This window comes from Heliangelus exortis, chromosome 1 (assembly GCF_036169615.1).
Source record: "Heliangelus exortis chromosome 1, bHelExo1.hap1, whole genome shotgun sequence".
Taxonomy (NCBI): Eukaryota; Metazoa; Chordata; class Aves; order Apodiformes; family Trochilidae; genus Heliangelus; species Heliangelus exortis.
The window spans coordinates 161,601,211-161,622,933 of NC_092422.1; the positions used below are offsets into that span (position 1 = coordinate 161,601,211).

The window sequence follows — 21,723 nt, forward strand, 5'->3', positions numbered from 1 at the left end:
TTTCCCTAACTGCTTCCTCTGTAACACATTGCCTGTTCTTCCCCTGTGTTATCCCAACTACCCAATAAGGAGGCATCCTCTGTTTCTGCTGGCCAAGCCACTCCTGCACCTTTGAATTACTTTCTCTGCTTTAATACAAAGTGATACAAAATTAAATTTCCTCTCACCCTGTGTTCTTTTGCCCTATGCCTCTTCTGAACCACCATTTGCTCAGGCATCTTTACAGAAAATGCAGCTTTTAATTTCATCTTCATGCCTCCTACAGTCCTCATTTTTTCCCATTCTCATGCTTCTCAAGACCTGCCACATCCTTATATTCCCATCACAGTTCACCCTGCCCCCATGATTTCCATTATCTTTCATTTTGTCACAACACCTTCACATGGCTTTTTCCTCAGCTCTGCCTCTCCACAACCACAGAGCACATGTCTTTAACACCACTCCAGCAGGCTTCCAAGATCCTCTGAGATTTCTTTCCCTAAGCAGCTACCCCCTCACATAACTTTATGGGTCCCTATACTCTTTTCCCATCACCACGCCCTATCTCCATCCTGCTCATTTTTAACTCTGCATGCCTCTTCTCGGCCTGTGTTTCCATCACCATGCAAGCCTTCCCTTTCATACTCTAACACCTTCCTCACAAATACATCCTCGTATCTATTTCTTGACAGAATCAAAGGTGTCTCCTTTAGACGCCGCCTACAAGCATCATGTAACTGATTATTTTCCATACCTTTCTCCAAATAGATAATACTTCACATTTTTCTTCCTCCTCCAAACGTCCTTTGTGTTCTGTGCTTTCACCTTTCTCCCTCCACTCCCACTCCATACCCCACCTCCCCCCCAGCAGACCCTAGCATCCTTGTATGTCCCTTTCATATCCTCACCCAGCCTCCAGTCTGCACCTTTTCCCATCCCTCTCAAGTGTTACTTCCCCTTCTTAGCTCCCAAACTTTTTCCACCCACTAAGATCCTCTTTTTCTAGTTGACCTGCAGAAGTTGCCCTTTCAAGATGACCACCTTTGTATGGCTGACCTGCTCTTATTACCTTAACACTCAACAAGTAATACATTACAGTTTATTTTTGGTACATAACACTTTCCCTCCAAACTCCTTGTAACTATTTCTGTGTAACATTTGCTTCTTTCTCTGAAAAAAAAACAACAACCCAAAACCAAAACAAACCTAAACCTACATGTATTGCATACCTCAATATATAGCACCCTTCTGCACAAAGCACTCCCCTCCTGGCTCTGCTGGTACCTCCTCTTCTCCCCATATTTTGGGTCCACCACCTGCAGTCACATTTAGTTTTCCTCCCCTTGCCATGCTTACACACAGAGCTCCTGGTACTGACACGTGTATCCAAGACCAGGCTTTTTACTACTAGCAGATGGAACCATGTTGAAGTCTTTTCCATTCTCTACTGCTTTTGTCTCCCTTGCCACAAAGTGAGTTTTTCTTTATGTTATTATTATATTTTCCTTTGTCTTATATCTCATTTATAGGTGTTTCTTGCACCACCCCTCCACTACAGATCAGGTATTTCTGTGCTTGAGAGTGTCTCTCCTATTTGTCTGGGTATTTTCCTGAAGGCACAATGTAAAGGCAAACTTTACATACCATTTGCACTCCTCATGCAACAAATCACATGAGCCTACAAGTGAAGAGTGCTTTCTGAAAGGTTGTAAACAATTGACTGGACCATATAGCACACATCTCTGTCTATTTAAAAAGAAGCAGGGGGAGGAGGGAAGCAGCACCCCTGACACACACAGACTCATCTCTAAATAAGTAGTTTTGCAATATGGGAACCAGAGACTGTGCACATAGCAGCCCTATTCAATCCAAAATATCCATCTCTCCAGATACTGCATATTTATAGTTCGAGAGATAGGACCAACACAGCTTTCCCGTTTATTTTAATGAAGGATTAGGAACTGATCAGAAAAGTATCTAAACCATTCAAGGACTTTTTCCCCGCTTGGCTAATAGCAGTTTGGTGTCTCCATAAGGACTCGCCAGTAACCGACGCTTTAAGCTGCATTTCAGCTGTTTAGATGAGAAACAGCTTTCTATTTTGCTCTCTGTATGTGCCTCTGTGTTGATTAGTTGTGTGCTGCATTCCTAGAAGGCACTTACCAAACACTGTAAATTACAGCGTAAGAGTGGCTTTCCTGCCATCCTAGCACAAATTGAGTGTATCTTTTTCACCTAGACACAGATGTGCAGGGAATCCTTTGATCTCCAGTTCCTCCCAGAGAATTTAGTGCTTGGGTTTGAGGAGACCAGGGATTGATTCAGAGGTCATGAATAGGGTTTCCAGTGTCTGGCACACACAAAAAAATAAAGCTCCAGTGAAGTTAGTCACCTGAGACAGGCGAGGTCTAGAAATTGAGAATTTTGACTTCGCTTGTTATGGGCTCTAACTTTCCCTAAGGGCAAGCATGCTGCGTATGCTGAGGCTGGTTCTTGCAATCCACACTCAAGATTTCCACCCCTTTTGTTATATCTGAAGATGCTGGTTTCCCTCTTAAAATAAAGCTACGAGTCTCCTTTGCTTTTGCCTCCTAAATCAGATTCTTTTAGCACCTCATATTTCTCCTCTGCTGTTTTCTTGCCAGGGACCTGAACAACAGTGTGCAGAGCAAGAGGAGAGAGGAACCTCAGGACTAAAGCAAGCTATAGGGCAAGTAGGGGTGGGGGCAGGAGGAGGCACAATGGGAAAGGCAACAACATTTGGGACAGATCTACTGCTTACAAGGATCCCCCCCTCCTCCCCATTATACTTCTTTAAAGGACCCCTCTCCCCCCCCCTCCCCTCCCCGCCCTCTTAGGACCCTATTAGAAAACGTCAAATTTCCCTTACCGTGGTAGGAGTAACCATGGCATCCGTGTGAATGTTTCCAGAAAAGTCGACATGAAGAGAAAGGTGGATGTAAATATGTTCATTCAAAGTCCCAAAGTTGGTCTGCTTGGGTTGTGCAGAGTTGCTCTATGGGAGAGGAGCCTTAAACTCTGAGTCCCGTGAACATAATCTGCTCGATTATAACAAACCAGCTCAGCCAGATGGCTCTGTGCTCTGCAGATTAACCCCTTTATTGCCACGCTCTGCTTTCCCTACCTACCATTTATAATATCCTTGCCTCGTAGGGAAATTTCGGAGAATAAGGAATTATTTTTTTTTAATCACAAAATCACTGTAAAGGTAATTTTTTCCTCCTATGTGATCTAAAAAAACATCACGTGCCTATTTTCTTTTTTAAATCCAATTGACGGTTTCATTCCTGTTCCTGGCAAATTTTTTTTTCATATTATTAAGAACAGTATTAACACTAGGGAACATTTTCGAGAATTCTTTTGTTAAATCATAACCTACTCTTCCGGACTGTGATTCTCAGAAGACAAGTATTTTATTGCAGGAATGTCTCCGTGTTTGCACTCTAATGGTCCATCCACTCCCATCCCCCCCTCCCCTTTCTCCCCCACGCCCCCCCTCTCTTCTCCCACACGCACACTCACACACATGTACACACACACCCTTTAGTCAAACTGCCAGCATGTGTTGCTATTCTTACCCATATTCAGAAGTCAATATAGGACATGCAAAACAGGTGAAATAGAGACACAGAACTAGACCACCACAAGTTTCTGCTCTCTTCCTTTGGCTCTTCTTCTTTATTTTTTTATTATTACTAGTAGTACTTTGAAATCTTAGAAAAAAATATTTCTTTGGTCAGTATTTCTGTCAGCCAAGTCACCCCCCACAACACAAAACTAAGCGCTGTGAGAAATATCAAGTGTTGAGAACAGACCTTAGGATGGATTTGTGTTCATATATTCCTCTCTGTTTGATTTGCAGATTAGTGCATTAAGTAAAGGATGGTGAGTGCCAAAAGCATGGTAAGTTCATCAGCAACCAGCAGCGACTGGTTTCCAAACTTTTTATTTAGAGTGATTGCTCAAAGACATGGCTGATAAATTTAGCTGCATGCCTCTAAGTCTCTCTCTAAATTTACATGCTTAAGTCATCTTTCTTTTCTATTTGATTCAAGCATAATTGAGCAAGACATAACTGTAAGAACATGGTCATATAAGATACGAGACAACATTTCAAATCTTAAGAGTCACCAGATTTTTTTCCTTAAAGAATGCATCCTTTAGCAGCTCATGAAGTTTTTTTCTTTTGTTTTTTAAGCAAGGAATCAGTTCTCTTTCCCCTCCTTGTGTAAGGATGATTAGACCTCTAATGCTGTCAAATCATTGTGCCATCTTCTTTAAGACATTTTAATCTACTTAAATATTTGTCACAGTTTTCTGGATATATTTTCCATTGTAGATTGAAATGCTGTAGGTGGTGTCTGTTATAGTTGACTTTTTTCAGCCATACAATAATCCTATTTAGGGAACTCTGAACTCTACAAATGTATGTCTCACAAATTCTGCCTGAGTCACTTGTTGCTTCTAACTTCTGAGATGAGGAAAGAGGGAGTCATCTTCCATTCTTGCCTACTAAGAATTTTCTACTAAAACATGCTACTTTGCCCATCAAAAAGCCACTCAAACTTTGAATAACTTCACAGCCCTTTTGTCTTCCCTGTTTGGCTGAATATAGTTTCCATCCTTTTTAGTGCATGTTCAGCTAAGAAGAGAGAATCAGAATTAAACCCTGTCCACCCCAGCCCCAACACTGTAGTCAGACCCGATGAATGCCTAAAACATGACTCAGCTGGTGATCTCCTGAAGCAGACAAACAGTACTACGGAGAGAAAATTTTCCTGTGGGTGGTGAATGCTGCCCCAGAGATAGTCAAAGGGTTAAGCATCTAAAGGCAGCCCTAGCCCGGGAACTTTGTATTTGCAGCTAGCCCAGCAAAAGAAGGAAAATTAATCTGCTACAAATAAATGTCCCAGGCAGTGGGGCTGCCTACCTCTGGTGGGCAGGGAGTTTGAACAGGCTGAGGGGTTTTGCTCTGGACTTGTGTCTGGGTCTGTGGGCAATAAGACACTTTGTAATTTGAGATGTGACACCTTAATCTTACCAAATGTGTGGGTACTGTAAAAAGCATTGTAGACAGGATGTATTGGCAGCTACAGAAAATGGAGACACGTTTGGTCCTTGCAACCTTTCCTCCAAAGATGTGTTTTTGTTGTTCTGCAGATGTTCTTTTTTCTAGATAATTTTCTATCTTCATCTGTTATTCTGGGTTTGGGTTTTCCTTTTAATATTAACTCTCAGAAAAAGTGGATTTTTTTTTTTTTTTTTGCACTAGTTTCTGAATTTTTTATGAGAAATAATCAAGCTCCCAAATGGTCACCTTTTTATGTGCGGCCTTTGGGTCTGTGGTTCTGATATGCAAAAAAAATTATTGCTTTGAACAACCACTGTTCTGTCTTGAAGAATATGAAATATTGCTTGAAGCGTGCTGGAGAAAGTAATCTTTGAATTCTGGGGATTTTAATTGGGATAATTACTAGACATTTATCTGATTAATTAAACCCTTTATCAGACTCCAAAATATGTAACATTTTATATGCTTTGAAGGCGTGTCTTTTTCTCTACATCTTAACAGACATGGCTGTATTTGTGTTTGATGTTAAAAAAAAAAAAATGAATATTTATAGAGAAGATATGCATGGGAGTATGTAAATGAATGACAATTTTATTGGGTTTAATGCATGCCCTGGGCCATTATAAAAGCTGGGAGGGAGCTGGTTTTCCCCATTAGCCGTTACCTTTTGCAACAGCACCACTTTGTGGTTGAAGTCCCAAATAGATATTGAAAGGGGTAATGTCTGTAGGGACAACGCATGTGCCTCAGCAAATTTACCGGGTTCTCCGTAGTGGATCTGATATTCAATGACAAACACACTTACTTGAAATGGAAATATGTCCCAGTCATATGGTCCTCCAGTTATGAGATGCCAGATTTGAAGTAAAGGCAAAGAAGAAGTGGAAGCAGAACACTTGAACACTTGACAAAGCTAAGAACTTGCATTCATGGGGCTGTTCACCTGTCAAATGTCAAAATCACTTTTGTCCAAGTTTCCAGAATTTAATAAAGGGTCTCCAGAAAATATTTTCTTGGCGAGTGTTTTAAATGTTCTACTAAAAGTAAAAAGGGATCCAAGCATGTGTGGTTTTGGGTTTTTTTAATTGGTGGAAGTAGTGGTGGGGAAGCATAATTTATTTAAAAATAATTAAATATTATTTTAAGAATACCAGTTGTGCCATTTCAGAGCTGAAAGAATTGCTGAAACCTCACTGACAATAGCCTTCCATACCTTCCATACTTTGATTAGTGCTGAATTGGATTCATCATGTATGCTCACATTTGAATTTTTCTTACAGTGTTGCACCCAGCCTAGAGAAATAAGCATTAAAGAGAAATTCCAAGCAAGATTAACAAATGAGGTCAAATTTCATTCTGATACATATTTTTTTTAAAATTGTCTTCTGCATTTTTTCCTCTTTCATTGACAAAACATAATCTGAAAAATTCTTAAAATAATTAGATCAGTGTACAATGATGAATGTGGTACACCAAAGATGACACAGCGAAAAACAGGCACCACAAGCTGTAGACATGCTAAGAGGTAGGATGGAAAAAATGCAGGGCAAGAGCCATGAATTAGGGTCACACCCTGAAAGCTGTTGCTCTTCAGAGCTATTTCTAAAAGCAATGCACTTTGAAGAGTCACTTTTTTGTGCAGCTCAACTCTCAACCTATTTACTTGTGTGAGAATTACCAAAGTGAGACTAAATGAGATTATAAATATACTACTAATTAAGTAATAAGTAACAGACTATTCATACCTAATAAGCACAACTGCTAGTACTTCTTCATGTGAAATATTTTACACATGGAACATAGCAGTATTCAGCCAAAAATTGTGCTTTACAAATACCTTTATATCACAGTTTTCATGTGGTAAAGAATTACAGGAAACCATAGTGCTATACCAAAATAAAACTAAATGTTAGGAAATATGCAAGAGGGAACTTCTGCTTGCCAATACTATGTTTGCCATATAGACTTCATTACATATTGGCAACTATGTTTGCCAATAGACTTCATTACAATGCCAATAGACAACCATTACAAATCTCTCCACTATACTGATGTATTACATCACTTATCAGTTTAGCACTTATTTTGGACTTATGTAATATTTGTCTTTTTCTGATGGTATCTAACTTTTTCAGGTACAGTCTTTATTGCAGAAACAATTAAGAACTGTTGCAGCATAACAAGGTTAGTTGATGATAGGCACCATTTCAGGAAGCAAAAAAATAAATCTTCCTTGTAACCATAGGCATACTTTTAGCCAGTAATCATTTGTTATGATTACCAAACTAGTTGAAGAAAAGTCACATGACTATGGGTAAAAAAAGTAATTTCTTACTTACATAAATGCTACTAAAAAAATGTCATTTTAAAGCTACATGAAGAAATCTGGTTCCAATAGTTAAGTTGGAACGGGGAAGAGACCACCAAAACACCTTCAGTTTTTAATGATCAGAGATGAGGAAGAAGATAATTGGAATCACAAAACCATTATTTTGCAAGGAAGACAGATTCTACACTGGGATATTTAAAGCAGTGCCTCACTTGCAAGATACATAAAGTATCCCAGTGAGACATCAGCTGGGACATAGGATCCAGTTCTGACCAAGTTCAAGTCAGATAAGACCTCGAAAATGAAGCAATGATTTAGCGTGGAATATAGTTTTTAAAAAATGATGAAAAATGGAAAGCTGGAATTGCTTATGAAAGTAGAGACAACTTGCAAGGTGTTATGATCAAATACTGCAAGGTCATCAAAAAACCTCAGTATAAAAAAGAGCAGCTCACATCCTGAATGACTGGGACAAGAACTTACAAGCTGCAGCAAACCAGCTTCAAGTTAGACATGAGGAAAACCTATGGAGCCCAAACTCCAGAATTTGTTGCCTAGGGCAGTTTTGGTATCTGCCACACCAACAGGGTAAAGAAATCTATCAGGACCCACAAGACTGTAATTGATCCTGCACTGGTGTAGTCTCTTGGTCGTCTCTCTCAGGCCATCTTTCCCATGACTGCCTGACTTACATCATCTTTGGAAACAAGTATTTTCTGGAACATCATGTATGTAGTGCACTGACCTAGCTTTTGAAAAAAATGCTCCAGTGGAGCCTTCATTTCCTTCAGGAAGTTTCTTTTATATATCCATATGCCTCGGTCTGGGACACTAAGAGACTTTACCACTGAGGAAATTGGCTGCTGCACAGAACAGAGCTGCTTATTAAAACAGTAGTACACACTAAAATTTCCCCATCAGAGAGATAAACCTCAGTACTTTTTTTTCTTCTCAGTTGATGCTTCTGTATCTGTGAGGTCCAGTGGAACGGTAATACCTGAAGCAAGTTTAAAAGAACAATGGAAAAGAAGACAAATACATTTTTTCATCATTAAGAAAATATAAATAAATGTATCTACCATGAAGTCAAGCAGTTTCAAAGTGAAAAGCCTCAGAGCATCACTGGTTTGCCAACACAGCATCAGCTGTGTCTGTTAAATTCGAGCAGGAAAAACCCACTACTGAAAGAAAAGCCACAGTTGCATCCAATACATCTGATAATATTACAGCCACGGAGAAAAGTGTACTGACATTTGTGTTACATTACTAATCCTAGTGTCAAAAAATAAGCGTTCTTCTCATTTGTCAGTTTACCCTACAGGAAAAAATAGAAGATAAAGCAAAGCATAGAATTGAAGGTAAAATTATAAAATGCTGCATGAAAAGAAATGTTCCCCAGCCCTCCTCACTTGTTTGCAAGCAGCAAAAAAAAAAGCTAGTGTAATGATGGAGATACAATTGGGCAATAACATTTTTCTTAAATTATTTCAGTTAAGGTTTGTCGTCTTGGTCTGAGATTATGTTTGCTAGAACAGAAAAAGTCTTGATTCATAGTACTGCTGACAAGGTGTGTTAATAGTAGAAACCAGCTTTCGAAGTCAGTGGGACATTTCTCAACACTAGCTTGTATACTCTGTACTTAGTATTTGTGTGTTCTGAGCTTAAAAGGCACTTTTATTTTAATTAAACCAACTTTTATTCAAGCTTTTTATCTGATGGATGCTGATACCCATTTGGCTGAGCTTCTACGTTTTAATTCTCTAAAAGTTGAGTGTGAAATCACATCTGCTGGAGGAGAGGCAGGGAAGCAAAAACGGCATGGATCAGCTTTCAAGCAGCCTAAAATTTAAAGTCCCATTTGAGCTAATGCAGATGTACAATCAGGGGGGTTTAAACAATTTTGGGCCACACCATGTTCTCTGTCAATCCTGGCTGATCTTTTTTAAAAAACAGAATATTTTGCAAACTTAGGCAGTGTGCTCGTCTCTCTGCCTAAATAATCTTTTAGTGCCTGTAGACAAAATCTTTACTCATCTTAGTGTGAAGTTGAAGCTCACCATGACTGTCTGAACTAGTGAGCTGCAAGACAGTCCCCAGCTTGAGCTGGGCCTGTTTCAGATGCTGGTCCTGTCCTCCCACCAGCAGCTGCCAGGCAGGTCTGGCAGCTGGACCATTTCAGGGCCCATCCCCAGCAGGCAATCTGTGTGCTCCTACCCTCTTGTAGGCAGTTTGTTGGCATGGATGTGGGCTGCTCCATGCTCCTTGGCCTCATTGCCCACTAATGTTTAGTTTATTAGTGTTAGATGTAAACAGTGATTTCAACAGGAACATCCATGCATTGTAGGAGCAGGACCACAATGTGAATTAGTTAATGTGAACTATTGCAAAAGGCCTGATTTGAGCAAGTGGCATGGGCTTAAGAGGAAAAACACAAGTCCAGAGCCTGCTCTGAAGCTCAGACTGGATCTCTGTATGGAACATGAGCTTTCAAAGGCAGCTTCTGGTATAGCCACAGTTTTTTCCCTGGAACATGTGAGGATCCAAAGACCTGAGCCTGGAGATACCATGTAGTGCTGAGCTCAGCTCTGCATCCAGTGTGAGAGACACCAATGAAGGCAGCTGGGGAAGGATGTACTGCACTTCCAGTCAAGTCCACTCCTTAGGAGCTGTGTAAACAGGCAGCACTTTCCGAGCATTTTTTATCTCAGTTCAAAGAAAGAAACTACCTTTGTTTCACTACCATCTGTCTCTTTTTTAAAAAAGTAAGTGGATAAATGTTTTTTGCCCAGAATCCATCCTTTCTCATTTTTATTTGAAAGGAGAGGAAGTAGGAAAGCTTGTAAGGAATCAGGGGGGATAAAGAAAGAAGCAAAGGTATAAAGGATTTTAAAATTATGTATTCTTGTCAGTCTGGAGACTTTATGACATGGCATTGCTAGGCGTTTGACCCCAGCTCTTTTTATGGGGTGGGGCAGGGAAAGGCTGAATGGAAAATTCAGCATGTTCTTCTGATTGAATAGTGCTACTAATAATTGAAGCTGGTTTGTCTTCAGGCTGCCCATGCCTGAAGTGAAGTTTAAATAAAGTTATGAGTTTATGACTAACTCCTCTTCTCTCTCTCTAAGGCAGCTCATGCCAAATACTGTTCTTTTACATAGTTATGGAAAATTTCTCTTCCCAAATATCATGGATGTGTAACCCCTGCCTGTGATTGCATAAAAGGTTCCTACTCACATGTTTGGTTGTTTGTCATGTGTCTCCTTCTGGTTCTGCAGTTGAGTCTTTTCTTTATCAAGTGCCATGAGGACCAGAATAGCAAATTATGTTAGTGCCCTGCAGGGAAGGAAAATGAAGAAACCTCATGCTGAGCAGAGGGCATCAGAGTGTTTATTACAGCAAGTTGGGCATGGTCACACAATTGTGCCTGACTTTGTAAAGCCTGGTGCATGAGTCATGAAAACTTGGTCAAACAAGTAACAATAGGACAATTTACAGGGCTTTACAACTTTTACAAGGTTACTGCATGTATGTTCTCTCTAACACACATGCTAGGTTTGATTTTTTTATCTTTGCATTAGTGTTTAATTCAGTGCTTTTTCTCCTTGCTAAGAAGTTCACCCTCTGAAGATGATTCACGAGTAGGGTTGGCTTCTTTCTGTAAAAAGAAGTGTTTACTAAAGACAGGTTCTATTCCTGCTGGATTTGCTTTTAGGATCAAATAAGTCATGATTTTGTTGTATAATGGCTTGAAATGTGTAATATAAAGGTATAAAGGACAGTTTTCATGACTGTATGCATCTTAGATTACCTTAATTATCAAAGTCTCTACCTGAACATTAGAAAGTGAATAAGATGAAATTTTTATCCTGACAGCAAATAAATTTTTTTTTTGCATGGATAGTTCTGAAATTAGAGATTCTTCTTGCAGCAAGACGTTGGTCAGTATTGCAGCTTGAAGGCAGCTGATAAAGATAAAAAGTTTGACTCCTATCAGCTCAAAGCAATGCTCCAGGAATCTCTGGTTTCTGTATGGAAACATCACTATACTGGTCTAGGCCCAGAATATTAAACAAATAATCATGTAATCAATTAGTCCATACCAAACTCCACATCTTCAGCATTTAGCTCACTTTGTTCATTGCATCTTGATACTTTCCTTGCATCTCCCCTGAACTTTTGCAACCTTCTCCCTTCTTCCATGCAAGACTTCTGCCTTTTGAAATATCTCAGGAAAGGAATGGATGTTGTACTGTATCAAAAAAAGGTAGCAATTCTGGGTTCTGACTGAGCAAGTAAGTAAATTACAGAAAATCCTAAAAATGCCTAGTGAGAACCAAGACATGTCCTAGCATGCAACAGAATTCTCAAGTCCAAACCCCCCAAAAGATTTTCGTCCTGTGATGTGATACCTACAGCAAGTTGTAATTGCTTCACTTGGAAAAAAATAACCATGCAGCATGCCTTACTCTGCACTGAGAGAAATGCCACATGTCATTTCTGTTGCAGTCCCGTCTCAAGTTCTTTAGGGCAATTTCCATGCTTCAGTGTGTTTTTCCCAGGGATGGTATTCTGAATCAGCTTCATAATTCCCATGGAATTATCCTTGGGTTACTTATTAAAAGGCAGTAGACACGTTCCTACTCAGAAATAAATGGCTTGTGCTGTTAAAACACCCTCTGCTTGCTTATCACTTAATGCTCGTGTCACAGTCTCATGTATGGCTGTGTGGGACGAAGAGATTGATGGGGGGGAGGGGGCAGGAAAGAAATGCTGTCCCTGTGAAAGGAAGATATAAAAGCCATTCAAAGACCACAGTTTGCATTTAAGTGTGAATTTATTAGGAGATTGTACTACTGCATGCCAACAGAGAGGTCTGTACTGCCCAGCTTCCATTGGGGTTGTGTGCTCTGTCGTTTTAGATTGTTGATATGGTGTACTCCATGCTTATGAATTGCAGCTTGCACATAATTGGTGCCTGAGGCTAAAATGCCCTAGGGTTTTTGTAGCTCATGGGTGAGCTTGATACATCAATTCTTTCTTACCTTGGGTACTGCGTGCAGTTTTGGGCACCACAGTATAGAAAAGATATCAAGCTATTGGAGAGCATCCAAAGGAGATGGAGAAGTCTGGAGAAGAGGAGACTCAGGGGAGACCTCATCACTCTCTACAACTCCCTGAAAGGAGGGTGTAGCTGGGGGGGGAGGAAGGGGGGTTGGGATCTTCTCCCAAGTAGCTACCAGTAAGACAAGAGGACATGGACTTAAGCTCTGCCAGGGGTGGTTTAGGTTAGATATTGGGAAAAAATTCTTTACAGAGAGGGTGATCAGACATTGGAATGGGCTGACCAGGGAGGTGGTGGATTCTCCATCCCTGGAGGTTTTTAAAAGAAACTGATGTGGCACTCAGTGTCGTGGTCTGGTAACCACAGTGGTAGTGGATTAAAGGTTGGACTTGATGATCTCAGAGGTCCTTTCCAACCCAGATGATTCTGTGATTCTGAGAGCAACAAGGATGGTGAAGGGTCTGGAGGGATGGCTTATGAAGAGTGGCTGAGATCACTTGGATTGTTCAGTTTGGAGAAGAGGAGGCTGAGGGGTGACCTCATTGCAGTATATGGCTTCCTCACGAGAAGAAGAGATGAGACTGGCACCAATTTCTTCACTCCTGTGACTGACAGGACTCAGGGAAATGATAGGAAGCTGAATAAGCTGAATAAGGGGAGGTTTAGGTTAAATCTCAGGATAGGTTTTTCACCCAGAGGGCAGCTGACAGATGGAACGGGCTCCCCAGGGAGGTGGTCACAGCACCAAGTCTGCCTGAGTTCAAAGAGTGTTTGGATGACACTCTCAGGCACATGGTGTGATTCTGAAGGTCTCCTACACAGGGATAGGAGTTGGCCTTGATGATCCCGATAGGTCCCTTCCAACTCATCAGATTTTAAAACTCTATAATTTCTAAAGTGCTGGTTTATCATTGCAACTGCTGTTCAGTGTGCAGGTTGCTCTGACTGACCTCTGTTGATAAACCATGTCATCTCTATGTATTCTGCATATGTGGGATTGTGTGTATAGCATGTTCCGTGGACCCAGCTAACATTTTAACACATCACGTACCCTTTCATAAGAGTGTTTTGGGGTTTAATGTAAAAAAAGTGAAGTACAACAGTGTGTAGGGAGTGGTAAGCAAACAAGAACACAAGTGAGTGGAATAGCTGGTTGGAGAACTAAACAGTACTGAAAACCACAAGAATAACTGCAGCTAGAGGAATTTAGAGAAACAAAGATAACACTTTGTTTGGGCACACTGAGGCTACAAAATCATGTCAACAGGCAGAGGAAGGTGATAAGACATGACTTTGCTTCCTCTACAATGGCCTGAGGCACAATCACTTTTGCAATTATTTCACACTACCTCCTACTCAGGCAAGCTGCAAAAAGCTACAACTGAGTAGTCATCCTCTGCACTCAAAAATGCACCCAGAGTCTAACCCTGACATGAAAACATGTCACTAGCCCCAGATGACTATGAAAAATTGGTGCTGGTACTGAATGTTTCCAAAATCTCAAGAGAGATGTTAACTTTGTCACCGTTTTTTAACAAAAATACACAAGAGGTTTGTTTTCAGTGGAAAAACAAACAAAACCCCTCACAAAAACAAACAAAAAACAACAAACCCCCCAAAGCATATTTTTAACATTTCATCTAAGAAAAAATGTAGTGTTTGGTCTGATTAAAAAAATAAACTGAGATCTACCTAAAAGACTATTTTACGTTTGAAATGTCTGTAGTTGAAAGGATTCAGTTCTCTAAGTCCACTTAAAAAATCAAGTTATCAGTAAGTTCAGTCTGGATCAGACATTAAAAATAATTCAGAGAGTATTTTAAGCTAAGGAGTTGGAAAAGTTAAGTGACTTTACTGAAATACTTCCCTTATATTGATGTACTTATTACAAAAATTATGTTTTGATTAATACATTTCCACTCAGCTTGCATCTAAACATTGACACTCATTGACAACTCTGTTTTGGTATGGCACAGTACAAATAAAACAGTAAATCTGACTCTGAACATTTTGTTAATAACTTTTACTGAAGCAGACTTGGGGGTTGCTGGCTTATACAATGATTATTTTGACCTCACCTCCGTTTAAGCAGAAAGGTAATAAGGCTCCTCCTGGGCTCTCCATATCTAAGATTCAACCAAAATGTCCACAACTTTGCAAATGTGGATTTTAAGTATTGGATCTCAGACCAGAGAAATCACAACCCAAAAATATTTAGCACTCACAGGACAGCATCTGAAAGTATGCACAATGATACAAGGCAGGCAAGACTAATATTTGTTATTAGGGTTGGTTTTTTAAGAGCAGAAAAGTCTTCTGTACCAAAGGAAGTGGATAAAAATTTTGTCCTTGATGGCAGGTGACCTTTCTGCTGAGAAACGTCCTTGCTTTTGGTCTGGGTTGCTGGAGGAAAGACACGAAGTATCTCATAATACCAGTTTCCTATGCAGACCAAACTCATTGTATGATGGCATTTAACCCCAAGGTATAAAACATGTCAGTCACAAACACCAGAGGAGAAAGTATATCTCAAGAAACAGTGTTCAATCCAAGACTGCAAGAGAACAATGACAAGAATTGAAAATGCAATTCCTGAGAAACTTAAGATCTTGTGTAAAAGGAGACTGTGTTGAACAAAGCTGTAAAGCAGTTATGTTCACAAATGGTTTGCTTGGGACTATTTCTATTTTATTGGAAAGTTAAAGGACAAATACATGTGAGAAAGTTATATTTGGGTTTTATATCTCAGTCTTGGACAAACATTGCAATATTAGCACATGAATTGTAGTTTTTAACAGTCTCCATAGTATGATAAATGTTATCTGTCTCTAGTTTCTAGTTATGTGTGTGAGAGATGTCTCTGCTTTGTCTCTGCAAAAGGAAATATTGCTAATACCACTTTTATACTCTCTTAAAATGTTACTAATAGTAATAATTCTATTACGTTTCACCATAAATATTAATTTTTATCTTTTTTTGGAAAAACTGAATAATTGAGGGATTTTCACACTGAAAGTGTTTTTCAATTTCTGAATAGTTTTAATTTATTCGCAAGTTAAATTTCATTAAATTTCATTATTTCCCTTTGCATAAAACTTAATTTAATTTGTGTTTGGGTTTTTTCTCCCCTTTGTCCGGATCTTTGCATTCTATTTCTTTAAGCATTTCCATTTATCTTCCTAGAGGTTTTTGTTTCACCTGTCTAATGAAAAAAAAAAATGAAAAAACCTCAAGCCTGGAGACATGAGAAGACCTTTTAGAAAGGTGTAAAGCTTTCTAAAGATCAGCAGCAGGTGTAAGCAGATGTGGTTTTTTTATTCAGTGGAATGACAAGAGTTTATAACACATTTTGTCTGTGTTCTCTAAATAAAAAACTGTATAACTTTTTCTCTTCTTTAATGCATTGGAAAATTTTTGCAATAAAACAATTACTTCATGTAAAAAGCATGGAATTAAAGAATCTGTAAAGATTCTATCTCTGATAGAATCTGTTGATTCTATCAAAGGCAAATGAATTTATTGCGGAGGAGGTTCCGGTCTTTATCATCTTTGCTTTTCCAATTTGCTGGCCTCTGAACTCCCTTTCATTGTTACTGTAATAACTTCTGTCTTCTTTTAGTGGTGAGCAGTATAGCATATAAATTACCTTGTGATTTTTAGAGGTTCATTTCCATTTCTATCACATCTTTCGGTGACAAAGAGCTGAGTGTTGCTATGGTGCTCAACAAGTGTTTATGTATTTGAAAACATTAATCTGCCTAAATAATACTTACAGGCAGCTTACACGTGTCTACATCTCTCTATTGTTTTTAGAACAAATATACATAAGTCTAGCTATTACAGGTAACTGTGTTCAATTCTATCTATTCAGTCTATACTGTTTGTATTCCTGACTCTTTTCCTCAGTAACTGCATTTTATTGCATCTCGAGCTGATGAATCAATATAGGTAAAGAAATGCAAGCATTCCAATTTTAAAAGTGAGGACGTGAGTTGAATAATCTTCAGTACCTTATTCAGCAGTAAAATTAAATTAGGAACTGGGAGGAGCTGAGAGGTGCGGAGGGGGGATGAGCAGAAGGAGATAACACTGAGTGGATGGTTTCTTCTGCCAGTTGGGACGACGCCAACATTCTCAAAACGTTCCTGTTGGTTTCTTGCAGCACCTCTGAATTGCACCCAGTAGCAGGGACGAACGTAGTCTGGCTCCCAAGTGACTTAAAAAGGAACAAAACGCCAGCTCTGGCTGGAAGCTGGCAGGAATCCTGCTCATTGACTGCTGCCTCGGCGAATCCCTGGCTTTCCTGTGCAGGTTTGCTTCTGAAAGTGCCTTACACTGTTTGTGTTGGCAGAGCTGAAGCAGGCAAGCTGTTCATCACTCTGGCTTTTCAGACCCGTATCGGTTTCTCATAAACAAACCACAGGCCCAGTCTTCCAAGGAGGTCACTTCATTCAGCTGCTGCTCTGGCCACACAGAGACCCCTCACAGATGTAAGTCAGCCACAAGACCAATTAAACCACTGGGTTTGCAATAGTGAAAAAGTAGCATGCAGAAAATCACAGCCAAGACCTTTAATAGGTGGGCTCAGTGTCTCATGGGATCAGCTTCCATGGTAGCCGAAGCCAAACAAATATTAAAACACAGGATAGAATCATACAATAATTTTGGTGGGAAGGTACCTCTGAAGGTGAGTTATTCCAACCACCCTGCAGGAACCAGGGACACCCTCAATTAGATCAGGTTGCTCAGACCCTCACCTTGAATATCTCTAGGGATGAGGCCTCAGCTACCTCCATGTGCAGCCTATTCCATTGTTCCACTATCCTCATGGTAAAGAACTTTTTCCCAACATCCAATACAAATCTACTCTTCTCTAATTTAAAACCATTGCCCCTCATCCTATCATGACAGGCCCTTGTAAACTGTCCCTTTCCAGCCTCCCTGTAGGTCCCCTTCAGATACTTCAAGGTTGCTATTAGGTCTTCCCAGGCCCTTCTCTTCTCCAGTCTGAAAAACCCCAGCTCCCTCAGCTTGTCTTCACAGGAGAGGTGTTTCAGCCCACTGATCATTTTTGTGGCCCTCCTCTGGACCAGCTCCATCAGGTCCATGTGTTGAGACCCCCAGAACTAGACATAGTACTCCATATGATGTCTTTCCAGAATAAGGTGACAGAATCACCTCCCTCCATCTGCTGGCCACGCTTCTTTTGCTGCAACCCCGGATATTTCACCAGCATAGCTGAGAAGAAAGCTTGAACCTCTCTGGAGCATCTGTGAGATGTCTATGGTGGCAGAAGGTTAAAGGTACTATAGGAACAAAATGTGTGGGAAATGGACTCAGAGTTTCTCTGTGGATGCTCTACATAACTTGCTTCTCTCACATGCAAAAAGAAAAGACCGACCCAACCCCTCACATGCAGAGGCCCTAATCCTGAGATAGCCTCTTGTTTGAGGGGAGAGTCCCCATCAGATTTTCCTCTAGGGAGAAGAAAAAGCCAAGCCAGTCATTAGGGAAGATTCTCTCTAAATAAAGGCTGCTAATCGAAAATATATATATTTTTTTACACTGAGATTTCTCAATAAAAAATTCTGCTTGAAGACTCCACAAGGCTCCACAAATCAACTCCAAGGTTGTTCATGGTCAGCCAGTTGTGGGTTTCCAAATTCTGATTTGTGTCATTCTGTATAGCTTCTCCCCATAATGAAGTTAGTCTAAATTAGTATTTTTTTAAGACCTTAAAAAAAAAACCCAAAAAACAACTTTCTTGATGTAAATGAATTAAATATGACTATTAATTGTCTCAAATAATATTAATAAACAAATTCAAATATTAATAAATTTAAATTCATTAATAATGCCTGTGTTTTATTTACTGTAAAATACATATATTACTTGTAGAATATAGTTTTATTCCTGTTTTCCAGGTGCATATCCTAAATCAAAGTGAGTGATTAACACAGGTCACCTTAATCAAGAAAAATCTAAACTTCTCCTTTAGTGCCACATAGAGTTTTGGACTTCTGTTTTTGTTTCATTAATTTTTTTGCACTGATGTATGGAGATGGAAAAATAATTTCCCGCCCAAATCTGTTTTAAAAAGAAAAATCTTTCTTTTCTTCTGCCACATACATTTACCATGGTTCTAATGTTTTTGAACAAATGGGAAATATTTGAGGCCCAAAGTCAAGATGCAGACTGGTATCTTCTTGTATTTTTAAAAGTCATACAAAGAAGATTAAATTTCCTAACGTTCAAATCAGGAATCATCAATTGTTGGGAGTTTAATCTCATAAAAAATTGAGTTTCATTTGAACATGTATATCTAATTGCATTCTTCTAATGGCTTGAGTTTTAGTCAGACCTTATTATGGACTGTCCTTTTTATTTCCATTAAACTATAGTGCACAATGGTTAGCTGGATTCCTAAAAACATATTGTATCAGTGGAAATAACACAAGCCAGAGATACTCCCGTGGGCAGAGATATCCTGTCTCAATAAAACCTTTCTGAAACAAGTTAAAAATACCTAAAAAATAAGGAACTTCTGCTGCTTTCCATCAGAACAGCTCAAATGTAGACGTCTGCATAGTCATGTATACTTCTGCAGGGCTGAGTCCTTAGACACCTATGAATTATGAGCTGTACAGTTGAGTACAATCTGAATCCACTTAACAGCATCCAGGTTATGAAAAAAATGTGACATTAAAATTCCCCATGCAGGATTGCCTTGTCCTTGTTCAACAGCCAGCCATGACCATTTTTCATTTCTCATTAACATGTAAAAGGATGATGGGGGGGTGTTTTCACAGCATTTTTTTTCCGTGGAGCTGAGAAATGGGGTATGGGAATGAAGGTTAAAGCTGAGACTCCAGGGCCAGGGAGGGAGCAGAGGGCCAGCCCAGGGATAACACACTTAACACAAGGCATTCTTCTTGGTGGAAAGACTTTGGCACACATTCCAGAAGTGCTTGAGCTGAGATTGTGACTTAGAAATGTCACACAGTCCCTTGCACTTTGAGAGAGTACTTAAATTGACATATTGGCTCCCTTCCAGGAACATTAAAACATATTAGTAGAAAGGAAAGGCTTTCCTTTCTAAGAAGTCATTGTAACTTTTGAAATTCAAGATGTAGCCAAAAATGGGCACAAAGCTGTGCTGTATAGCTCTGGTCCTTTATGACTCAGTTTTTCATGTTATATCCAAACAGTGGGATTGGCTGCTGTCAGAACATGCTGAATTTTTTTATCCATGTCTCCATATTTCAGTTGTCATAACATCCTGGTCTCAAGGAGATGCTTGCTTGCTATCCATTGCCAACTGAGCTTCTTCTGTTGCTGGCAGATCCTCAGCCCTGTCTCCCCTCCACCTAAGAGTCATGGAAAAACTCCAGGTATTACACCTTTAATGCAGCACCTTTAATGCTGCCACAACATTAATTCCCACTGCTAATTCTCGTCAACAAGAGAGGTGATCTCAGGGAGCCCATAAATTCATGTTTTGGTGATTTCTTTTGCTTTATAATTAGACTTGCATTCATCAAATAATCAGATACACGTGTTGTCTGCTGGCTCAGAAGCAGCAAGAGAGGTATAGGGAGACCTTACAGCTCTCTCTCACCTCTTCATACTGCCTGGAAGAGCAAGCACAGTCAGGATGCAGGGTCCCAGCAAAGGGGAAGCAAAGGACTTACTGGGCAGGGAAATGCTCTAACACTTCAATGCAAGACATCAGCCTTGCAGACACATTACTGGTGTGATGATTTCCACATATAAAATTCTTCCATTAGGTTGATGTTATTTTAGGTACTCATAGCATAGCATACACAGTTTCCTCTCTCTAGCTGTAGAAATTACATTTCAAAATCTGAGTGAATGGGAGGGGCAGTATTTATCTCCTGGTACAAAACCTGCTTGGTAAAGAAGTGGCAATATATTGGAAAGAGAAAACATCACAAAGGTCTTGTTAACACTAAGAGATATATTTGTCTATATAAATGTCTATAAAATTGCAGGAATATAATTATTTCTTATGAGAATATCTGTTGAAAGCTAACACTTTATTTAGTCTAGTGAAATATAAATAATACCCCTAGCCATTTGAACACTGCCCAATTATTCCTTGGACCAAGAAGTCATTCAGTTGCTCTAAATTGAAAATTGTGTCAGCCTCCTTTTGATGGCACCCCATAGACACCCATGAATCTGTTTTCTGAATTTTCATGACTGTAAATGGGACTGCGTTTTGGTTAACAGAATATTCTGGGTTTATTATCCTGGTTCAAGCAGTGACACCATGACAGTGTTGTTTCTAATTACCTCAAAACTATTCCTGATAAAGGAATGGCTCATGAGATTAGGAGTAATCACAGAATTATAACAAACCCAAGTCCCTGCCAAACCCCTTAGGGCATTTTCAGTCAAGTTAGAAACAAACTAAAAGACAGTTAAAACCACTTCATAACAAGCTCTTAAATCAAGCAGATAAAAGCAATTAAGTAAACACCAAGGAAGGAGAAGAGTGATTAAACTAAACAAAAACATTGGCACAAGAACAAATGCATATAACCTAGACAGGAATACATCTAGCCTGGAAATCTGATAAACATTCCAAAGTTTTCAAGGACAGAGGTTCTTGCAACAGCCATTCAACAGGGGTAAAGGGGAAGTGAGGCAGTAATCCAAGATGGTTTTAAGGTAAAGTTCCATGGGTTTGTTACCAAGATTGTGTGATGTTCCCTGAGACTGCATCTCAGGGATGCAGTGTAAAATTCCTGTAAAATTCTTTTCAATCCTTGTTCCCGTGGCTCTAAAGGGAAAGAATTCAGAGTTTAAAAAGAAAAGACCAGACAAAAAAAAAAAAAATAGTCCAGAAATTAGCTGTCAAGCTATGATCTCTTTTTTCTTATAGGATGTGTCATTTGTGCCAGCAGATGGTGGACTGCAAGCAGGCATAAATGCTACTGAAATACTGCTTAGTAAAGAGACCCAAATGCTGACTCTGAATCTATCATTACCATCTTGGTCCAGCATGTTGGAAACTTCTAATGTCTAGGAAGGCTGAGCCCTCCCAAACTGCATCCTGGTAATGCTCAGAAGGGCCACCCTGTTTGTCAAACATCACCTCTCTCTTACTTGGCTGTAATGCTACAAATCTGGCTGTGTTGATTTAGAGGCTGCTTTGGGCATCCCACTTCCCTCTCACATCACTCTCCAGAGCTGTTCCTTTGAGCTCCTCCATCTGAGCCATTTTATCTCTTTTGA

The 21,723-nt window shown here is 39.6% G+C and overlaps 2 protein-coding genes across 4 annotated transcripts in view; both read right to left on the reverse strand.

Moving 5' to 3' along the window:
* Positions 1 to 3,395, reverse strand: part of NTF3 (neurotrophin 3) — a 56,892-nt gene extending 53,497 nt beyond the window's left edge. The window contains exon 1 of the mRNA XM_071733400.1: positions 2,870 to 3,395. Coding sequence (XP_071589501.1) covers positions 2,870 to 2,887 — 18 coding nt within the window. The 5' untranslated portion in view covers positions 2,888 to 3,395. The remainder of the gene's footprint in view (positions 1 to 2,869) is intronic.
* LOC139791314 (very long chain fatty acid elongase 4-like) overlaps positions 1 to 21,723 on the reverse strand; it is a 434,972-nt gene that overhangs the window by 188,661 nt on the left and 224,588 nt on the right. The window lies entirely within an intron of this gene.